At 32.5% G+C, this 20,941-nt stretch overlaps 1 protein-coding gene, 2 non-coding genes and 2 pseudogenes across 3 annotated transcripts; 2 read left to right on the top strand and 3 right to left on the bottom strand.

The window, feature by feature from the left end:
* The first annotated feature begins 797 nt into the window (after positions 1–797).
* Positions 798–871, top strand: TRNAM-CAU (transfer RNA methionine (anticodon CAU)). The gene has a single exon. It is a non-coding gene; the product is annotated as a tRNA-Met (tRNA).
* A 4,780-nt stretch (positions 872–5,651) lies between these two features.
* On the bottom strand, positions 5,652–6,997 carry LOC125423868 (NAD(P)H-quinone oxidoreductase subunit I, chloroplastic-like; annotated as a pseudogene).
* Positions 6,998–10,715: 3,718 nt separating this feature from the next.
* LOC132803564 (acetyl-coenzyme A carboxylase carboxyl transferase subunit beta, chloroplastic-like) lies at positions 10,716–13,353 on the bottom strand. The gene is made up of 2 exons (XM_060816787.1): positions 12,817–13,353; positions 10,716–10,823 (listed from the first exon to the last, which is right to left on the bottom strand). The coding sequence occupies exons 1-2, from the start codon at positions 13,351–13,353 to the stop codon at positions 10,716–10,718; spliced, it is 645 nt and encodes a 214-aa protein (XP_060672770.1).
* Positions 13,354–18,078: 4,725 nt separating this feature from the next.
* TRNAR-UCU (transfer RNA arginine (anticodon UCU)) lies at positions 18,079–18,150 on the top strand. Its single transcript has one exon. It is a non-coding gene; the product is annotated as a tRNA-Arg (tRNA).
* Positions 18,151–18,655: 505 nt separating this feature from the next.
* LOC132803563 (ATP synthase subunit beta, chloroplastic-like) overlaps positions 18,656–20,941 on the bottom strand; it is a 2,453-nt pseudogene continuing 167 nt past the window's right edge.

Below are 20,941 nucleotides of genomic sequence, written 5' to 3'. Positions count from 1 at the left end.
TGGTCGTGGAAGAAAGGCTTGTTCTTCCACCGATACTCAAACTCCTGCCAGAGAGTGCGTAATAGCTCACTGATCGAGCGCTCTTGCGCCGAAGATGAACGGGGCTAAGCGATCTGCCGAAGCTGTGGGATGTAAAAATGCATCGGTAGGGGAGCGTTCCGCCTAGAGGGAAGCACCCGCGGTTCCACTTAATCCCTGTTTCATGGCCACATATCTTTCCGGCTAAGGAATGGGAAACCTTTCTCTTGTTACATGAATCCAATTTTCATTTCATCCGGGAAAAGCCATCTTTTTCTCAACAATGTCTTTGTCATTTGATCCAATAAGGTTCCGTTAGATAGGAACAGCTTTGATAATCCAATTTTTCAATTTCTAATTGACTCTTGGATACAAATCACGAGAATGTATATTCTTCCTCGAATTTTTCATTGAAAGGTAAAGGATTTAATCCTTTTAAGAAATAAAGTTTTTGCTCGGAATGGAATATTAATCAAACCGAGATACCCCTTAACTACTCGGGGGTTAATAGAACGAATCGCACTTTTACCACTAAACTATACCCGCTCCAATCTGATTATTGTATATAAATGGACTTTTTGTCGAACAAGAAACTCGGGCGTAATCAAAAGATAGGATGGTCCTACTTGAACCGGAGAGACCTGAATTCACACTGGTGTCATAGAATTACTTAGCTTGGATACCATATTATTGGGTATCATATGAGCAGGCCAGGCAAAATCCTTGTATAGCTTCTTCGATTTCTCGATAAAGAGAAATATTCCCACTCGTCTTTTCATCGCGGGGTAGAGCAGCTTGGTAGCTCGCAAGGCTCATAACCTTGAGGTCACGGGTTCAAATCCCGTCTCCGCAACATTTTTTTGACAAAAAATTTTAGGTTTGGTTTTGTTAATTTGTTAACTAGTAATTAATTACCTTTTTCTTTGGGAGAGGGAGAAAAAGAAGGGGGGATAGAACCAATATACTATTGTAATCAACTTTACTTAATCCTTTATTCTATTAACTTAAATACATTAATAACTTAAATACATGTTTAGTGGTAAAAGTGCGAACAATACATGTAACGATTATAAATGGATTCGTCGATACAATAAAAAAAGATCAAACTAGAAATTATTTTCTCATTTTTTTTTTAGAATGATAAGTGACCTTATCTTATAATGAAAATGCCTTTTATTTATATTTACTTTAAATTGAAATTGAACTTATTAGATTCAGTAGTAGGTTCATTCACATAATCTCTCGAATGAAAAGAAAAAAAGTCTCGTATGATCAGATCACTCAAAAAGGGGTTTTACATTTTGTCTTTCCATATTACACAGCCCCATCCTTGTAATTAGATCAAGAACGACCCCTTCTTTCTTTTGGGTCTAATACAACACCAATGCGTATATCGCGAGAATCCACGTAATTTTTGTTAATTCGTACGACTTTTGTTCGGCCTGTTCTTTCTTTTTTATTTTTTTTTCCGAACCATTCTTTGAATTCTTTGTTCTTTTTCGTGATTTAAATTCATTCAATATTCAAAAAAAATTACACGGACAGAAAAAGATTGCAGCCAGTTTGATAATGATCGAGTGACATTGCTCCTTCGGCCCGAACCAAGGAATCCCTTAGATATGATGCAAAATGGATCTTGTTCTATCGTTGATCAGAGATTTCTCTATGAACAATACGAATCGAAATTTGAAGAAGGGGAAGGAGAAGGAGTCCTCGACCCGCAACGGATAGAGGAGGATTTATTCAATCACATAGTTTGGGCTCCTAGAATATGGCGCCCTTGGGGCTTTCTATTTGATTGTATCGAAAGGCCCAATGAATTGGGATTTCCCTATTGGGCCAGGTCATTTCGGGGGGTCTTTGTCTAAAGAAATGCCTTAAGAAAGGGCGGATGTATAGAACCTTTCAACGAGATAGTGCTTTTTCAACTCTCTCAAAATGGAATATATTCCAAACATATATGCCATGGCATTGGCTAGGACGTTATTAAAGATCTCATCGAAAACTTACAGCAGCCTGCCAAACAAAAGCTAAGAGAAAAAATAGCACAGGTATTACTGGCATAAAATCTACGATTGGATTCAAAAAAGCGTAGGCCTCTGGTAATTTGGCGACGAAAAAACCGTTTGAATAAAGGGCAGAATTAAGACAGATCCAGATCAAACTAAATATATTAAGCATAACAAATATTTTGTTATTTTTGTTATTGAAGATAATTGTATTATTTTGATTGAGTTATTAATAAGTTGAGTTATTGATAGAAGGGAAAATGAATAAAACTAAATAAGATAGACCCCAAAAACCTTCTTTGATTTGAACTCCCCCAATCAAAAATCCTTCAATTCTCAAATCAAAAGAGAATAGAATAAATCATACTTTCATACAATATCTTAATTGAATTCTATGTAATGATCAATAAATTCAATTTAATTCTATATCGACACATATTAAAATTCTAGCAACAATCTATCTATTTTATAGATATTTATACTGGAGTTGACGAACAACCAATACCAATATTAGTGTTTATTAGGGTCGAATAGAAATGGGGCGTGGCCAAGTGGTAAGGCAACGGGTTTTGGTCCCGCTATTCGGAGGTTCGAATCCTTCCGTCCCAGAGCATGCCCAACCCATTATAGCATTATAAAGCTATTCTTTTTTTTAAATTACGTTGCCCCGGAGATGTTGAAGCTGCATAGATTATTTGAATTGTGCCTACTATGATCAACCAAGGAGAAAAGATAGAATGAGCGTGAGGTAATAATTGCATATTTATACGAACCACTCCATACGCTCCCATTTTTAATAATATTCCAGCTAGAAGCATACAAGTACTGTAATGTGCCTCTCCATGGGTGTCTGGTAACCATGTATGTAAGGGTATAATCGGCGATTTGACAGCAAAAGCAATAAAAAATCCAATATAAAAAATGATTTCCAGTGCTACAGGATACGATTGATTAGCTGATGTTTCAAAATTTAATGTTGGTTCATTAGAACCATATAAACCAATACCCAGAACTCCTATTAATAAAAAAACAGAAGCTCCTGCAGTGTACAAAATAAATTTTGTAGCTGAATACAAACGTTTCTTTCCGCCCCATATGGATAGAAGTAGATAAACTGGAATTAATTCTAACTCCCACATGATGAAAAAAAGTAAAAGGTCTTGAGAAGAAAATGGTCCTATTTGACTGCTATACATTGCTAACATCAGGAAATGGAATAATCGGGAATCTCGAGTAACCGGCCGGGCCGCTAAAGTAGCTAAAGTAGTGATAAATCCTGTCAGTAAAATAGGTCCTATAGAAATTCCATCTATTCCCAATCTCCAGTAAAAATCAAAAAAATGGATCCATTTATAATTCTCTGTAAGTTGGATTAATGGATCGTCCAATTGGAAATGATACCCAAATGTATAGGTTATTAGAAGGAGTTCTATTATGCATATACAAATAGTATACCACCTAATTACCTTATTCCCTCTATGAGGGAGAAAGAAAATTAAAGAACCCGCAGATATTGGCAAAACTACAACTATCGTTAACCAAGGAAAATCATTTGTGGTAAAAACAAGATACACTTGGACCAGAAAAACCCATGCTCAAAAATATAAAATAAAATATATTATTTTGAGCGCGGGTTTTTGTTGGTAAAAAAAAATTAAATATATTCAAGTAAGGTTTTCTAAAATGTATCAATAAGCTAGCCCCATACTTCGAGTTGTTTCATGCCATAAATAAACTCGAACACTCAAGAAATCCGTTGGACAGGCGGATTCACATCTTTTACAACCGACACAGTCCTCTGTTCTTGGAGCAGAAGCGATTTGCTTAGCTTTACACCCGTCCCAAGGTATCATTTCTAATACATCCGTGGGGCAGGCTCGGACACATTGAGTACATCCTATACACGTATCATAAATCTTTACTGAATGTGACATTGGATCTATAAAGTTTTTGAACATTCTAAATTTTCGATCTAGTAAATTTATAAATAAATCATATATTTAGACACCAGATGAATCAATGATTTACCAGAATTTTTTTAATCAATCTACTTCTGGACCGACTCATGTAAGGGAGCCAAGATACTTTGATTTCTTACTTTTTCGCAAACATGATCATACATTATGTATAATACATGCTAATTCGAATTTATAAATATTCTAATTTCTATGATTAATACTACTTATTCAACAAATTCGATTGATTAATACGAGTTGATTTTCTGTTACGATAAATTGACGAAACAATAGCCGGTCCAATAGCTGCTTCAGCGGCTGCAATAGCTATAACAAAAATTGAAAAAATATTGCCTTTTAATTGGCAACTATCAAAAAAATCAGAAAATGTTACAAAATTTATATTAACCGCATTCAGTATAAGTTCAAGACACATAAGGGCTCAACCATATTGCGGCTTGTGATCAATCCATAGATACCGATAGAAAATAAGTAGGCACTCAAAACAAGTACATGTTCGAGCATCATTGACCAACTCCTTATCAATTAAATTTTGATTTATTTCAATATAATATGAACAACAATTCAACGGATTCAATTGACTAGTGACTAGAATCTAAAAGGTACGGAACAAATAAATAGATTGGTAATAGATCTAATAAAAGAATTTCTATTTTCAACATAAACAATCTTTAATTAGAATTGAAGAGAAATAGATGTGATAACACAGACTGAAGTTTCATTTGGATTGCTGTTGCTAATTCTATAGATTTACGATTTATTACTGGCGCGCCACAGCGATTGCACCTATCAAAGCGGCTAAAAGAATTATTGAAATGAATTCAAAGGGAAGAAAAAAATCTGTTGATAAATGAATTCCAATTTGTTGACTATTACTTATCAAATCTTGCTCTATAATCTGGTTTGATCTTGTAGTCCAAATAATCCCGTACCATGACGTATCCGTAATAGTACTCATTAGTAAAACCAAAATACTTGTACAAACCAGCAAAGTAACCCCATCTCCAACGGTCCAAAGATTAAAATCTTTGTAATATTCTGAACCATTTATGAACATCACAGCAAATATGATTAAAACATTTATAGCTCCCACGTAAATAAGGAGTTGTGCCGCAGCTACAAAATAAGAGTTTAATAGAATATAGAATAAGGATATACAAACAAGAACAAGTCCCAATGAAAAAGCAGAATAAATTGGGTTGGTAAATAATACTACTCCTATACCTCCTAATATAAGACCTGATCCCAGAAAGACTATAAGAAAATCATGTATTGGTCCAGGCAAATCCATTATATGTAAAAAAAGAGATAAAAAATCGAAATTTTTTTCATGACCTTATTGAGACCCGACCAGAAAAAATTTTGTATGATTTATAATCAATTCCTAATTGAATGAAATCCTCAGGGATGTGAATTAATGTGGGTACAGATATTGGACTAATTTCATTCTTTATCTGAAAGAAAGAGTAGTTCAAATCCAAAACTATATTTCGAAATAATTATATAGACTTAATTACTCGATTTTCAATCCAAATTAATACGTGATTATTACCAACTAATGAATAGTTGGGATTTGTAGGGTGTGACCAAACAAAACGAAAGGAACCTTAGTACTTAATAATTCGAAAATTTTCTTGAATCAAGGGAGTTACTTATTTTTTATTTGAGGCTAATTCAAAATTGTTCGAATTGTATAATCGTCAATTACTGATATTGGTAAACGACCCAAAGCAATTTGATTATAATTTAATTCATGACGATCATAAGTAGAAAGTTCATATTCTTCAGTCATTGATAAACAATTTGTTGGACAATACTCAACGTAGTTACCACAAAATATACAGATTCCGAAATCAATACTGTAATTAAGCAACCGTTTCTTGCGAATATCAGTTTCCAATTTCCAATCGACGACGGGTAGATCTATAGGACACACACGAACACATACTTCACAAGCAATACATTTATCAAACTCAAAATGGATTCGACCGCGGAAACGCTCTGCGGTGATTAATTTTTCATAAGGATATTGAATAGTTACAGGTAAACGATTTGCGTGGGATAAGGTAATCATGAAACTTTGACCAATGTACCTTGCAGCTCGTACTGTTTGTTGACCATAATTCATGAACCCAGTTACCATAGGGAACATATCGTGAATATATATGAATAATTTGATGTTTGTTTATTTCTCTTGTTTAAGCCAAGTTGTGAATATAGAATATCATATTCCTTTACAGTGAAAAGAGTTGGAAAGAAGTTGTTAATAATAGATTACCGAGAGAAATAGGTAAAAGAAATTTCCATCCAAGATTCAACAGTTGGTCCATTCTTAGCCTAGGTAAAGTCCATCTTGTTGCGATAGGAATGAACAAAAACAAATAAGTTTTAGCTAATGTAATAAAGATACCAATTGTCGCCCCAAAAACCTCATATTGTTGATTTATTTCAAAAAGCTCCGAAACAAATATATATGGAATAGAGATATTCCAACCGCCCAAGTAAAGAACTGTTACAAATAATGACGAAACTAATAGGTTTAGATAGGAAGCAACATAAAATAAACCAAATTTTATCCCCGAATATTCGGTTTGATAACCTGCTACTAATTCTTCTTCCGCTTCTGGTAAATCAAAAGGCAATCTCTCACATTCTGCTAGGGAAGAAATTAGAAAAACGATAAACCCTATAGGTTGACGCCACAAATTCCATCCCCAAAAACCATATTTTGATTGCGCCTCAACTATATCAACTGTACTTGAACTATTAGATAATCATAGTCGGCGGTACCATCACTGTTTCCATCGCTATTCCAAAACCGTACATGAGATTTTCACCTCATACGGCTCCTGAAGGGCCATAAAAAAATCTAAGGACCGAGTCCTTTTATCTTGCGATGCTTGGTTATACGATAGATAAGATTCAAATCTATCATACGGTCCAAAATTAGACCAATTGAATTCTGTCTGTTATGTTTTAATAAATTTTAATAAAAAAATAATAATTAATATAAATATAATTAATATTAATAATTAATAATAAAGAAATTAATATTAATAATTAATAATAAAGAATTCAATTTATTATTAATTTAATAAATTAATAAATTGAATTAATAATAAATAAAAAAAAATACTTCTGAATTGATCTCATCCTTTTTTTTAAATTTCCATAATCATTTAAATTTTTCTTTGTTGAGTAATAACTTGATTCTTCAATAAAATACTCCTTGTAAAAAAAATCAATAACCCATCATTTTCACTTACGAAAAAGAATTATATATTACATTAATTCATGAATTATGACACGAATTGTATCGATATAAATCTGGATATAAGAAAAAAAGAATAAAAAAGATCTTGTTTATTCTTTTGTATTCCTTTCTTTTTTTCGTTCCTATTCTTCTTTCTGTTTCTGAAAAAAGGGGGCTTACAAAATCAAAAAGGGATTATTTCGTTCCCAATAGTCATTTATTTAATTGGCGGATAGGAGCATACTCTGGATCGGAATCGTGGGGAGTACTGCCTTATAACTTCTACAAATTTAAAGCCCCAATTAGTATTCTTTGTATATTATGTAGAAATGTCTACTTTTGGATAATTTACAGGATCTACATTACTAATCCTTTGCGTATCTTGGTGTTTCTACCTATCCACTCGTTTTTGTTCAATCGCCTTTTCTTTTATGGTAATACATGTATGAAAATACATACAAACGATAGTGAAAACTCAATACGGTTGATCTTTTGAGCCCGCTTCAAGTCAGGATGACTAATCAACCAATCTTGGGGTAAACGGTATCTTCTGCTTCTGTTTATTTCCGCTCAACTCTCTAACTCTTATACATAGAAAATGAGACTCAATATCTTTACTGCGAATTTATATAGAAGTTGTTCTCTTTCACTCATCCAACTATCTGATTTAGTTCATCAATCCGACTAATGAATAAAAAATGAAGATATCTACTCAATTCATTCTACCCCTTTCCTAGAAAGAAAAGAATAGAGAGGAAGTAATAGAGAAAAAGGCTATGCCAGAACCATTTTTCTCCCTACAATCAGGATCTTATCGAGCGGCTTTATTTCATTTGATTACTCATGCTTATTCGAAAGCATTGTTGTTTTTAGGATCCGGATCAATTATTCATTCCATGGAAACAATTGTTGGATATTCTCCAGATAAAATCCAGAATATGGTTCTTATGGGCGGTTTACGAAAACATGTACCAATTACAAAAACTGCATTTTTATTAGGTACACTTTCTTTGTGTGGTATTCCACCCCTTGCGTGTTTTTGGTCCAAAGATGAAATTCTTAGTGATAGTTGGTTATATTCACCGATTTTTGCAATAATCGCTTGTTCCACAGCTGGCTTAACTGCCTTTTATATGTTTCGGATCTATTTACTTACTTTTGAAGGACATTTAAACCTTCAGTTTCAAACTTACAGTGGAAAAAAAAATAGCTCGTTCTATTCAATATCTCTATGGGGTAAAGAAGGGCAAAAAGTTATTAAAAAAAATGTTACTTTATTAACTTTGTTAACAATGAATAATAATGAAAGGGCTTCTTTTTTTTCTAAAAAGACATATCGAATTGATAGTAATCTAAGAAGCATGATGCGCCCTTTTATTACTATTAGTCATTTTGGAACTAAGAACACTTTCTCATATCCGCAGGAATCGGACAATACTATGCTATTTCCTATGCTTGTATTAGTACTATTTACTTTGTTCATTGGATTCATAGGAATTCCTTTCTTCAATCAATTCAATCAAGAAGCTGTGGATTTGGATATATTATCAAAATTGTTAAACCCAGCGATAAACCTTTTACATCCAAATCCAAATACTTCTGTGGATTTGTATGAATTTATTTCAAACGCAACTTTTTCAGTCAGTATAGCTTTTTTTGGAATCCTTATAGCGTCTTTTTTATATAAGCCGGTTTATTCCTCTTTACAAAATTTGAATTTCTTTAATTCATTTGTTAAAAGTATTCCTAGAAAAAGAAAAATTCTTGGGGAAAAACTATTAAATGGGATATATGATTGGTCATATAATCGTGGTTACATAGATGTTTTTTATGCAATATGCTTAACTAAAGGTATAAGAGGATTGGCTCAACTAACTCATTTTTTTGATAAACGAATAATTGATGGAATTACGAATGGTGTCGGTATTGCGAGTTTTTTCGTAGGAGAAGGTATCAAATATGTGGGGGGCGGTCGAATTTCTTCCTATCTCTTAGTCTATATATCTTATGTATTAATCTTTTTATTAATTTACTTTTTATTTTCTTTTAATTTATAAAAAAATTATAAAAAAAAAACTTAACTTAAGTTAACTCAAGTTAACTCAATCAATTATTTAATTTATAGATATCGTTTATAGTCAAAAAGAATATTAACAAGAGGTTTTTCAACCCAGAGTAGATCTTTTTTTTCTGTAAATATTTCGAAAAAAGTTTATACATACCAATAACATTATAAGAAATATGAACTGCAATTAAAATGGGAATTGAACATAGCTATTTAAGCAGAAGATAAAGCATGTTGCTTAATGGTATTTTCGAAAAGAAAGTGTGGATCACCAACAATGGCAATGGAACCTATAATATGGCACTTTAGAAGTCTCAATTAATAATTTAAAAAAAAATTTTTTTTAACATCAAAATGTAAATTAAGAAATTTTTCTTACTACTAAAGGAATCATTTCAGAGACAAGAAGAGACAAATCATATGAACTCCAAATGAATTCAATTCATAGAAGATTAAAGGACATTTTCTAGATGGTCATATACGAAAAGGAGAAAGTTGAATGCCCCTCTTCTGGCAAAAATACTAAAATACACCAATTATAGAAGAACCATACTGCACATTATGAACATCTGAATATGATTATTAGGAGAAAATTAATATTTTACGCACATCGAAGTAGAATCTTTCGTGTTAACTTCTATTTTATAAAGAGAGAGTGTGCTTTTAATATCTTTTGAACGGTTAATGATTTGTTAAGTATTGAGAATTATTATTTGTTCAATAACAGATTTAATATTAAATTTTTAATTGATGTGGCACATCAACATTTAACATGTCAATATGTTTCTATTTTATATTAAAAATATATTCCTAAAAGGAAGACCGAGAAGACGAATGAATCCAAACCAGGGCCCTGGAAAAATCGTCTCTAGAGAGAGATTTTTTCTCCAATGCACTTTACAGGGAAATACAAACAAATGCTGCTCTAAAGAGATTCCACTTCCTCATGAATTTATCTTGAATCGGGATCTTTTCCACAAACAGAGACTAAAGCAAGTGTTGGATTCAAAGCCGGTGTTAAAGATTATAAATTGACTTATTACACTCCTGAATATGAAACCAAAGATACCGATATCTTGGCAGCGTTTCGAGTAACTCCTCTGCCCACTCTCCGTTCACACGGAGTCGCACACTTACTTGAGCAGTGCGGGAGACTGGGGAATGGGTCGAGTAAACTCTCCTGGGGCCGAAAAATCAATGGTGACTCATTATTTCGATGAATCATTTCTTCGGATAGAAGAAGATTATGTAAACACTTACTCGAAATCTCACTTATCAGATTCCATTGTGGAAGACACAGTGATCACTTATCAAAGAATGACTCTGGTTATCAAATGATTGAACAACCGGGAGCAATTTACTTACGATACTTAGTTGACATTCATAAAAAGTATCTAATGAGTTATGAGTTCAATACATCTGAGCTTCATGTTACTCCTACCAAGAGACATGTCAGATCCAGGGCATCCTAATTCGATTGAATGGGATGACAGTTTCTCATTCTGAATTTGTAAAATCATAATTTTGATCAAATCACACATCGCAAAGAATGGAACGCTGCTTCGCTCTGCTGGATGCGTTGGATCCCGTATAACAAGCGAGCTTTTTACCCTCAAATTCAAAGATGTGGGTAATCTGGTTTGATCTTGTAGTCCAAATAATAACTGGAAGTTCCAACCAATAAAAATCCTAATGAACCTAAAAAAAGGATAAAGGCCCAGCAGAAATTACTCGTTTTTTGAGACCCCGCTATAAGTTCTATCCATATACGGTCTGATCGCCAACTCATACTATACTAGATCTAGTTGCATTTTATTGGAATTGGGGAATAACCAAAAAAAAATTTACTTTCATTTTTTTGTTTCCGAAGTAACTCTCATCAACTAGCACTGTTATGATGTGAACTTTTAGGAGTAATTCATCGAATTGCCTAGATCTAAACTAAAATACGAACATCCCTTTCATATGATATCTTATAGATATCCACATACATATATTGACTTTACATTTCAGAAATTAATCCCGATATCGATCCATTTGAAAATAGCTCTAATTCAGTTACTCATATATCATGTTTACACATTCATATGAGCTTATGCTCGGAAGAAGCCACACGTTATACCATATTCTAATAAATAGATATCCGTGCTATGATTCACGTAAGTCTTGAAAAAAAAAATAGATAAGATTTTGCCCCATCGTATTTAAAAAATTTTGTTTTTTTGAACATGAAGAGATAAAGAAACCATTGCAATTGCCGGAAAAACTAAGCCCACTAAAGGCACAAAAATAGAGGGTAAGGTGTTAAGAATTGTCATAGAATGGGTACCTCGATTTAATATTTGATTTGTACCTGTTATTTATTGTTATATTAATCTTTTAACCTGTTATAAAGATATCTTATAATTCATATAATAATTATACTATTATACTTAGTATACCTAAGTGAGTATATACACTAATTAATATTAATTATTAATAAAGGGTATATAATGTATATATACTAAGATATAATAAAATAAGATAATAAAATAAGGATATAATAAGGAGTCTATAATATAAGAGTCTATAGACTAATATATATATTTTTTTAATATATATTAAATATATTAAATATTAAATATATTAAAAAAATATTTAATATATATAAAAAAAAAAGAAAATATTATAAGTCTGTAAAGTATATAATAGACTAGAATATACTAAGTACGTATATAATATAATTAATGTAAATCAAAAGTGTAAATATGTAAATAAAATAAGTAAATAAATGATGTAAATAAAATAAGTAAATAAATGAGCTTATTCATCTTTCTACATGCAATATATGTATGATAATTCACTTTTTTATTATGTTCATTATTTATTTTGATTATTCTTCATTTTTGTTTTTCCCTTCGCGAAAAAATTCGTTATAATACGATCTGACAAAAGAGATTCTTAGTAAAATCAGGGGTTCTTGAGGGATATAGAAAGATGCAGGACCCCCTCGCCCAATTTCATGGACGAAAGAGACAGAATTCGCTCTTTTTATTTTGTTTGATAGAGATTTCCTGACCTGATTAGTAATCAGGGCTATCGATAAAAAAAAGTATTCGCATGATTCTTTTTCCAATTTAATCTTATGTTACCAAAGAAAAATCCATTCTTGGAATTTTGACTTTGCTTCCTATAAACTAAATAACTACTTGGTTACCACAAAACAAGTAATAAATTTAAAACAAGTAATAAATTTTTGAATTTATTAAATTTAATAATTTATTAAATATTAAATTAAGGATAAAATTAAGGATAAGGATATATGGCTCTCCTTAATTTAATTTTTGATTTCATTTTTCGATTCAAAGGAAAGAAAGCATGGAGCTGAAATAACTCACTCAGAACGCCTTTTAAAGGATTACGTGGTACGATTGGATCGAATAAGCCCTTATGGAATAAATATTCAGCCGCTTGTGCACCCTCGGGTACTGTCTTATTCAATGTTTGTTCAATTACTCTTTTACCCGCAAATGCAACGTAGGCATTTGGGTCGGCAATAATGATATCTCCCAACATACCAAAACTAGCTGTCACCCCACCCGTAGTAGGAGATGAAAGGATTGATACATAGAATAACTTATTATTTGATTGATAATAATATAAAGCAGAAGATATTTTAGCCATTTGCATCAAGCTCAAACTTCCTTCTTGCATACGTGCTCCTCCAGAAGCACACACTAGAATAAGAGGTAAAAATTTAGTGGTAGCATGTTCAATCAAACGTGTGATTTTCTCGCCCACTACCGATCCCATACTACCCCCCATAAACTGAAAATCCATAACCCCGATTGCTACAGGAATACCATTTAGTCGACCTATGCCTGTTTGAACAGCATCAGTTAATCCTGTCGTTCTTTGATTAAAATCAATACGATCTTTATAAGGTTCCTCCCGCGAATGAAATTTTATGGGATCCCTAGAGACCATGTCTTCATCCAGAGGCTCCCAAGTACCTGGATCAACCGAACTTTCGATTCTATCTGAACTAGTCATTTTCAAATGAAGTCCACAATGTTCACAAATATTCATTTGAAATTTAAAAAATTTCTTATAATTTAATCCATAACAATTTTCGCATTGCACCCACAAATATTTGTATTTTTTAGTTATCTCTAAATCACTTTTTCTGTCTCTTATTTGTATTTGATTTAGAGAAAACGCTAAATCATTTTTTCTTTCTCTTATTTCAGCTAGAGCTTTCTTTAATTTGTTTTCTTTTAAAATTTTATTTAATTTTAATTTGTTTTCTTTTAGTTGAGTTAGAGCTCTCTCTAAATCCCTTTTTCTTTTTCTTATTTCAGTTAGAGCTCTCTCGAACTCTCTTTTTCTTAGAGTTTTTGCACTATCATCCGTACTGGTTCGTATGCGGGAGTTAGAAATAACCAACCATTTTTTAACATTGAGTTAGTATTGACTACAAATTTTTGGCTGCTACTTAGTATCGGCAATAGGTCTGAAAAAGTATCTAAAAATATCAAATTTAGATATTTGTATCCTAGTAGACGACGAGAATGGCACTTGTGCCCAGAAGTCATTAAAAGACCGTTCGCCAACTACTCTACTATTGATTGATCACTCGTTAACCCCAAAATGGAAAGATTAAGGAAAAGCCGATTGGCGGCATCAGACTATTCAGTGACAGCTTCTGATGAAGGAGGGATAACGAGAATTTTATACTCAAATTGTAATTTGCAACAGATACAAATGAAAATGATAAATTCCACTTTTTCTTATGGAGTTTTGTCTAGAATATCCAAACAATTTGTATAGAATACCAAACCAAAAAGTGATTCAATTTCTACCATTATTATGATATTCCGTATTCCAATCCGATTGGATACCATAAATGTATTCAGGATTTTCTTTTTTCTAGCACTTAACTTTTTCGTGGATTCAATTGTTCAAATAAAGAATTCGCAGAGAAGAGAGAGATTTTTACCTATTTTTTTTTAGTCGCATTCGTAGAATAGGATTGAAATGTGTAAAAAAGCTGATATTTATTAAACATGCGCGGATATAAATAGAACTATCTATCTGCGCTCTCCCTCTTTTTTTTATTATATTGTTTTGTTGGGGACAGAAAGAACCTGTCATGCTCTATCACAATTTCAACTTTCAATATTCAATCTATTCGCTGACAAATTGTAAAAATTGAATCGAAGCATGATAATTTCCTCAAAATTTCCTAAAATTACCTATAGGCATCATATACAGATAAGATACCCGATTTATCTGTTTAAAAAATTTATGTTATGGGGTTTACATATACCCCTAATTGCTGTTATAATTGAAATTGAGAAGCCTTCCCAAAAACTTGGAGATCCAACTACAAGAAGACAAGTAATCTGATAGAATATTGTTTTGTTATTTTTCATTTTTAGTTTTGTGAGTAGGGTACCAGATAAATCTTGATTTGAATCGCTACCTTTTCTTTGACTCTTACTCTTTCGTTTTGATTTTTACGTGGTTTAGCCAATCTATCATGAAAAGTAAAAGGTATATTGAATTATAATGCAGAATGTGTTAATCTCATATACATGAACTATGAATCTTATATAGTGTAATTTTAATGCATCAAAGCATAGGCAAAATTTTCAAAACACTTTTAATAGCTGGTTAATTTTGACAAATAATTTGATGTCCATAGCACTACTGTTGTTAATAATTACTTCCCAAAGTATATCAAAGCATAGGAAAAATAGCTCGACGCCAGGATGATAAAAAGCTTAACACCTCTCATTCTTATTACTTTATTTTTTCAATATGAAACCCCTAGAGAGGGATAGGGCTAAGCGGAGCGAAAAAGGTTTTCCATGAGATGGGAAATGAAAACTATTAGCCCCACAGGAGGTTTGTGAATAAGTGATTGTCTGATAATTATATATTTAAATATATTATATATTTAATGTATGTTAATATGTGTATATAATTATTATGTATTTAAAATTAATATTCTATTTAATATAGAAATGTAATATATTATTATTTCTATATTATTATAGAAAATAATCATTACAAAAAACAAAAACTTTTATATTTTATAATTATTTTTTTTATATTTTATTTTAAAATATAAAAAAAATTTAAATAATTATATAATTATTAATTATATAATATAAAAAGTATATAATTTAATTGTTATTATTAAAATGAGTAGAATCTTCAATGAGTGGAAACAAGCAACCTTACTAATAAGGGTGCTTGTTGAGTAAGGCCGGCTTTCGAGCCCAAGCCCCTTGTATAGGTTGGGTGCTTGAGCGCATCTTTCTCATATTGGAATTTTAGCGTATAAAATAGATCAAACGACGGAAGCGGACATGATAATAAGTAGTAAGGAACTAGATAGGGTACCACTGACTTTACTGTTGATGACGAAAAAGACGCTGTTTAGGAAAGATGTCCCATTTGACATTACAAAAGTAATTACTATTTTGGTAATTAAAAGATATTTTTGGCTAGTAAGTACGGATCTATTATGACATAGCCGGGGGGCGCTTAACGGACCTTTTTAATCTTATAAAATTTTTTTGGGGGGCTTTGAATTGACGCAATTCTTTTTTGTGCAACCTAATGTATTCATATCTCAATTAGAAGTTCCTAAATGAAGACACTTTATGTCTTACATAGAATATATTACTATTACTCTATTCCAAACTGTGTGAACAGTCATTAGTCATTACTAAGAGACATACCAGTATTTCTATTTAGTCATTCGAGGGTCTCTTTTACTTTTATTAGTTATTATTATTAACAGCAGAAAAGAAATATATTTTCTAACTTATCTGTATATCGTTTATCCCTACGAAATAACAGACGAAATAGAACGATCTTAGAAGGAGAAGGGATATAATGAAATTTTTTGATTGGTTCTTCCCAGAGAAATGATCCATTTTATTTGACTGATAGAGACAACAAACAATTCATAAACAATTCATTATAACAAATAAAAAAAATATAAAATAAAAAAAAATAGTTAGAATAAAATAGTGTTCTTATTCGAAACGCCTTGTGATCTTCCAAAGACAGTGGCGTGACGTGATTTTCACACACAATAAGCTTCTTCAAGCGAGGTCTCTCACATCTCCTGATGCTTGGGTACAGCCCTACCCTTGTATCCCGCGCTTTCATTCTACGCTAAATCTCGATACCTTTCCCTCGTCTTCAGAGATGGGACGGACTCCACCCATAAACCTTAGTTGTTCAAACGTACCTTTATGCCCGCATCCCTACCCAAAAAGTAAGCAAATCCTCCCGTCTAGATAATATTTTTCCTTGTTCACTAATAAATCGACTAATTAAACCCATGTTTCGATAATCAATTCGATCCCCCGATTGGATCGGGGGCAAACGCCTACGAATGTTGAAATTGAAAAAACCATCTAATCATTGGAATCTTTTTTCGGAGTCTATAAACTATACGTCCGCTGGTTGAATCATAACGACTTGCTTCACTTTTGCTTCGATTTCCTCGTCCTATACGTATAAAAAAACTACTTATAATCGTTCCTAAAACATAATCTAGAATCATATTTTCATTATCTAAACGAATTCAGACTATACCATTGGGCAGTCATACAGTAATTCAACCTTCATGAATCCTTTTTTTTCTTTCATTTTAGGTCAAACTCCTTAAGGTATTTGTTTTTGTTCATTCCTATCGCAACAAGATGGACTTTACCTAGGCTAAGAATGGACCAACTGTTGAATCTTGGATGGAAATTTCTTTTACCTATTTCTCTCGGTAATCTATTATTAACAACTTCTTTCCAACTCTTTTCACTGTAATAAGCCTTTCCTCGTTTGAACCTCGCCCTTAACTTTATAGCTTGGGGTCCGCAATCCCGATCATGATTTTCCTACCCCCAAAGGGAAAGGTCCTTCCCTTTTTGGCCGGTTGTGGGCGAGGAAGGATTCGAACCCCCGACACCGTGGTTCGTAGCCACGTGCTCTAATCCTCTGAGCTACAGGCCCCACCCCGTCTCCACTGGATCTGTTCCCGGGATTACCCTAAAAAAAAGGAACCTTTCCTCTCCACAGTCGTTTCGGGTTAAGAGAAAGAATGCCTCTCGGGGCATCTGAGAATGATTCGAGCCGTATGAAGGGAAACTCTCACGTACAGTTTTTTTTTTTTTGGGGGGGGGAGGAGCCCGACAGGGTCCCCCCACTGACTTGGCCCGGGCCTAGATTAGAGAAGGGCTTCCTATTCTGACATAAAAATAAGGGTAAAAAGAAATTTTATCCATCTATGAATGTACACCCAATGGATTATTTGATCCATATTGATGCAAAGGTTTGGAGAGAGATGGGACCGGTTATATAATAGGGGGAGCAGATGCAAGCTTTTTCTTTCAATAGCCGGCCAAATGACTACAGGATCATCGGTCTACTCTACCTCCCGCTACCCGCTTGTGCTTACTTTCTCTTATCTCTATTCAATATTTTTCAATATTTCTTTTTTATAGTCAAAACCTATAAATCTATATATCTAATAGATATTTATATCTAATATATATTTATATATTTAATAAATATCAAAATATCAAATTTCTAATAAATATGTTTTATAGAAATAGAAACAAAATGAATATAATTCAAAAATGAATATAATTAATGTAATGCATAGTTGAATACGCAATTCCCAGAATTCTTTAACATATTCGTTTCGTCCGAATAATAAATGTGAAAAGAAAATAAATATAAAAAAAATTGGAATGCAAAGCGTCCATTGTCTAATGGATAGGACAGAGGTCTTCTAAACCTTTGGTATAGGTTCAAATCCTATTGGACGCAATTTATTTCCATATATTTTTAGATTTCCATGTCAAGAAAGATCTTTTGAATAATTTGAATAAGAGGCGCTCTTATACACTTAGTATTTGTAATATAAGTATAATCTAGTTTATATATTATTTCCATATATATATATTTTCCATATATTTAATATATATTATATATTTAATGTATGTTAATATGTGTATATAATTATTATGTATTTAAAATTAATATTCTATTTAATATAGAAATGTAATATATTATTATTTCTATATTATTATAGAAAATAATCATTACAAAAAACAAAAACTTTTATATTTTATAATTATTATTTTTATATTTTATTTTAAAATATAAAAAAAATTTAAATAATTATATAATTATTAATTATATAATATAAAAAGTATATAATTTAATTATTATTATTAAAATGAGTATTAAATTTTAAAATTAGTATTAAATTAAGATTTAATTAATATTGAATTAAGATTGATAAAAATTAAAAGTGATCAATTTCTTTTCTTTATACTTGTTCCTGAAGTAGAAAACGTTCCAGCTGTTCCTGAATAGCTTCTTTCAAAAGGGCTTCTGCTTCCTCGGTAAATGTCTTGGTAGAAGCTATGATTTCTTGGAACTGAGGTTTATTCGTTTTTAAGTAAGTACGTAACTCAACAAGAAATTTCCTTACCTGCCCAATTTCTAATGAATCAAGATAACCATTGGTTCCAGTATAAATAGTCATTATCTGTTCTTCCACCGCGAGAGGGGCTGATTGAGATTGTTTGAGCAACTCACGTAATCGTTGACCTCTTGCCAATTGATTCTGAGTAGCTTTATCGAGATCAGAAGCGAATTGCACAAAGGCTTCTAATTCTGCGAAAGGCGTTTTCTCCTAATTTGGATTTATTGTCTATCTTCTTTCATCTCTATCGGATACTCATATTTGGTCCAATCAGAAAAGATTCTATCAGTTCTGTATTCGAAATTAAATTCAATACGAAATTAAATTCAATATACAATATATATGGATATATACCACATATATATTATGTATAATAACTTTTCGAGGAATCCTTCATCAGTGGTTGTGAATGACTGATTTTTCTCAATCTTTTCGACCTTGGTTCCATAGGAGCAAGTCACAAAGATTGAGAAATAGAAGGAGCATAGTTGACGTTGAATCTAAAGGATCTACTGCTGGATAGATACCTTTGGCAGCCAATCCTCTTGATAGTACGGTAGTAGCATCTAAATGTGCAAATGTTGTGGCCGGAGCGGGATCGGTCAAATCGTCCGCGGGTACATAAACTGCTTGAATAGAAGTTATGGACCCCTCTTTGGTAGAAGTAATTCTTTCTTGTAAAGAACCCATTTCGGTACTAAGAGTGGGTTGATATCCCACAGCGGAGGGCATTCTACCCAACAAGGCCGATACTTCGGATCCCGCTTGGACAAAATGAAAGATATTGTCAATAAATAGAAGTACGTCTTGTTCATTAACATCTCAGAAATATTTCGCCATAGTTAGGGCAGTTAAACCAACTCTCATACGCGCTCCCAGCGGTTCGTTCATCTGACCGTAGACTAGAGCTACTTTTGATTCTGAAATATTTTTTTCATTAATTACTCCAGATTCTTTCATTTCTATGTAAAGATCATTGCCTTCACGAGTACGTTCACCTACTCCGCCAAATACGGATACGCCCCCATGAGCTTTGGCAATGTTGTTGATCAATTCCATAATGAGTACTGTTTTGCCCACTCCCGCTCCCCCGAATAGTCCTATTTTTCCTCCACGGCGATAAGGGGCTAAAAGATCTACTACTTTAATTCCTGTTTCAAAAATCGATAATTTTGTATCTAACTGTATAAAGGCAGGCACAGATCTATGAATAGGAGATGTTGTGCGAGTATCTACCGGACCTAAATTATCAACGGGCTCTCCAAGCACGTTGAAAATTCGTCCTAGCGTCGCTCCACCGACTGGAACACTTAGAGGAGCTCCTGTGTCAATCACTTCCATTCCTCTCGTTAGACCATCTGTAGCACTCATAGCTACCGCTCTAACTCGATTATTTCCTAATAATTGCTGTACTTCACAAGTCACATTAATTTTTTGACCACCAGTATCTTGGCCCTTAGCATCACTGGAAAGAAAAAAAGAAATATATCAATATTTTCGAATGAAAAAAAATCTCTTGAATCAGAAAATCGAAATCAAGTAAAAAAAGAATCCGCAAGCCAAGCAGATTTTGAATCATCTCTCTCAAAGCAAGACAAAGATATTGAAGAAGATTTTGTGGGATCAGACATGAAAAAAGATATAAATAGAAAACAATACAAGAACAATACGGAAGCGGGGTTTGATTTCTTCCTAAAAAGGTATTTGCGTTTTCAATTGAGATGGGATGGTGTTTTAAATAAAAAAATGATCGATAACATCAAAGTATATTGCCTCCTGCTTAGACTGATAAATCCAAGAGAAATTTTTATATCCTCTATTCAAAGGGGCGAATTGAGCCTAGATATTCTACTGATTCAGAAAGATTTAAGACAATTCCAAATAGAAAAACTTCAATCATTTCAATTTCTTTGAACGGAGAAAAGGAGAGGTAATATATCTATTCTATCCTTAAATATTAATCCGTATTACCCATGAATCTCAATGACCAAGAATTGGAAATTGATCGGGTAAGGAACTATAAAATATATGAACTACCACAGAAGGGTTTTTTTTAGGAATGGTTCATGCAATTAATTTTACTTAATAGGCCGGAAGAGAAAGAGATCAACGACGGAGCTACTAGCT

Source organism: Ziziphus jujuba, chromosome 4 (genome assembly GCF_031755915.1).
Source record: "Ziziphus jujuba cultivar Dongzao chromosome 4, ASM3175591v1".
NCBI classification, from domain to species: domain Eukaryota; kingdom Viridiplantae; phylum Streptophyta; class Magnoliopsida; order Rosales; family Rhamnaceae; genus Ziziphus; species Ziziphus jujuba.
This window is presented reverse-complemented; position numbering and strand designations above follow the sequence as displayed.

Excerpts from the sequence above, each read along its gene's own strand:
- LOC132803564 (XM_060816787.1), bottom strand. The coding sequence starts at position 13,353 with ATGACTAGTTCAGATAGAATCGAAAGTTCGGTTGATCCAGGTACTTGG. Across the intron at positions 10,824-12,816 it reads TTGCATTTGCGGGTAAAAGA|AATGAGAAACTGTCATCCCA; the intron begins GTAATTGAACAA and ends TTACAAATTCAG.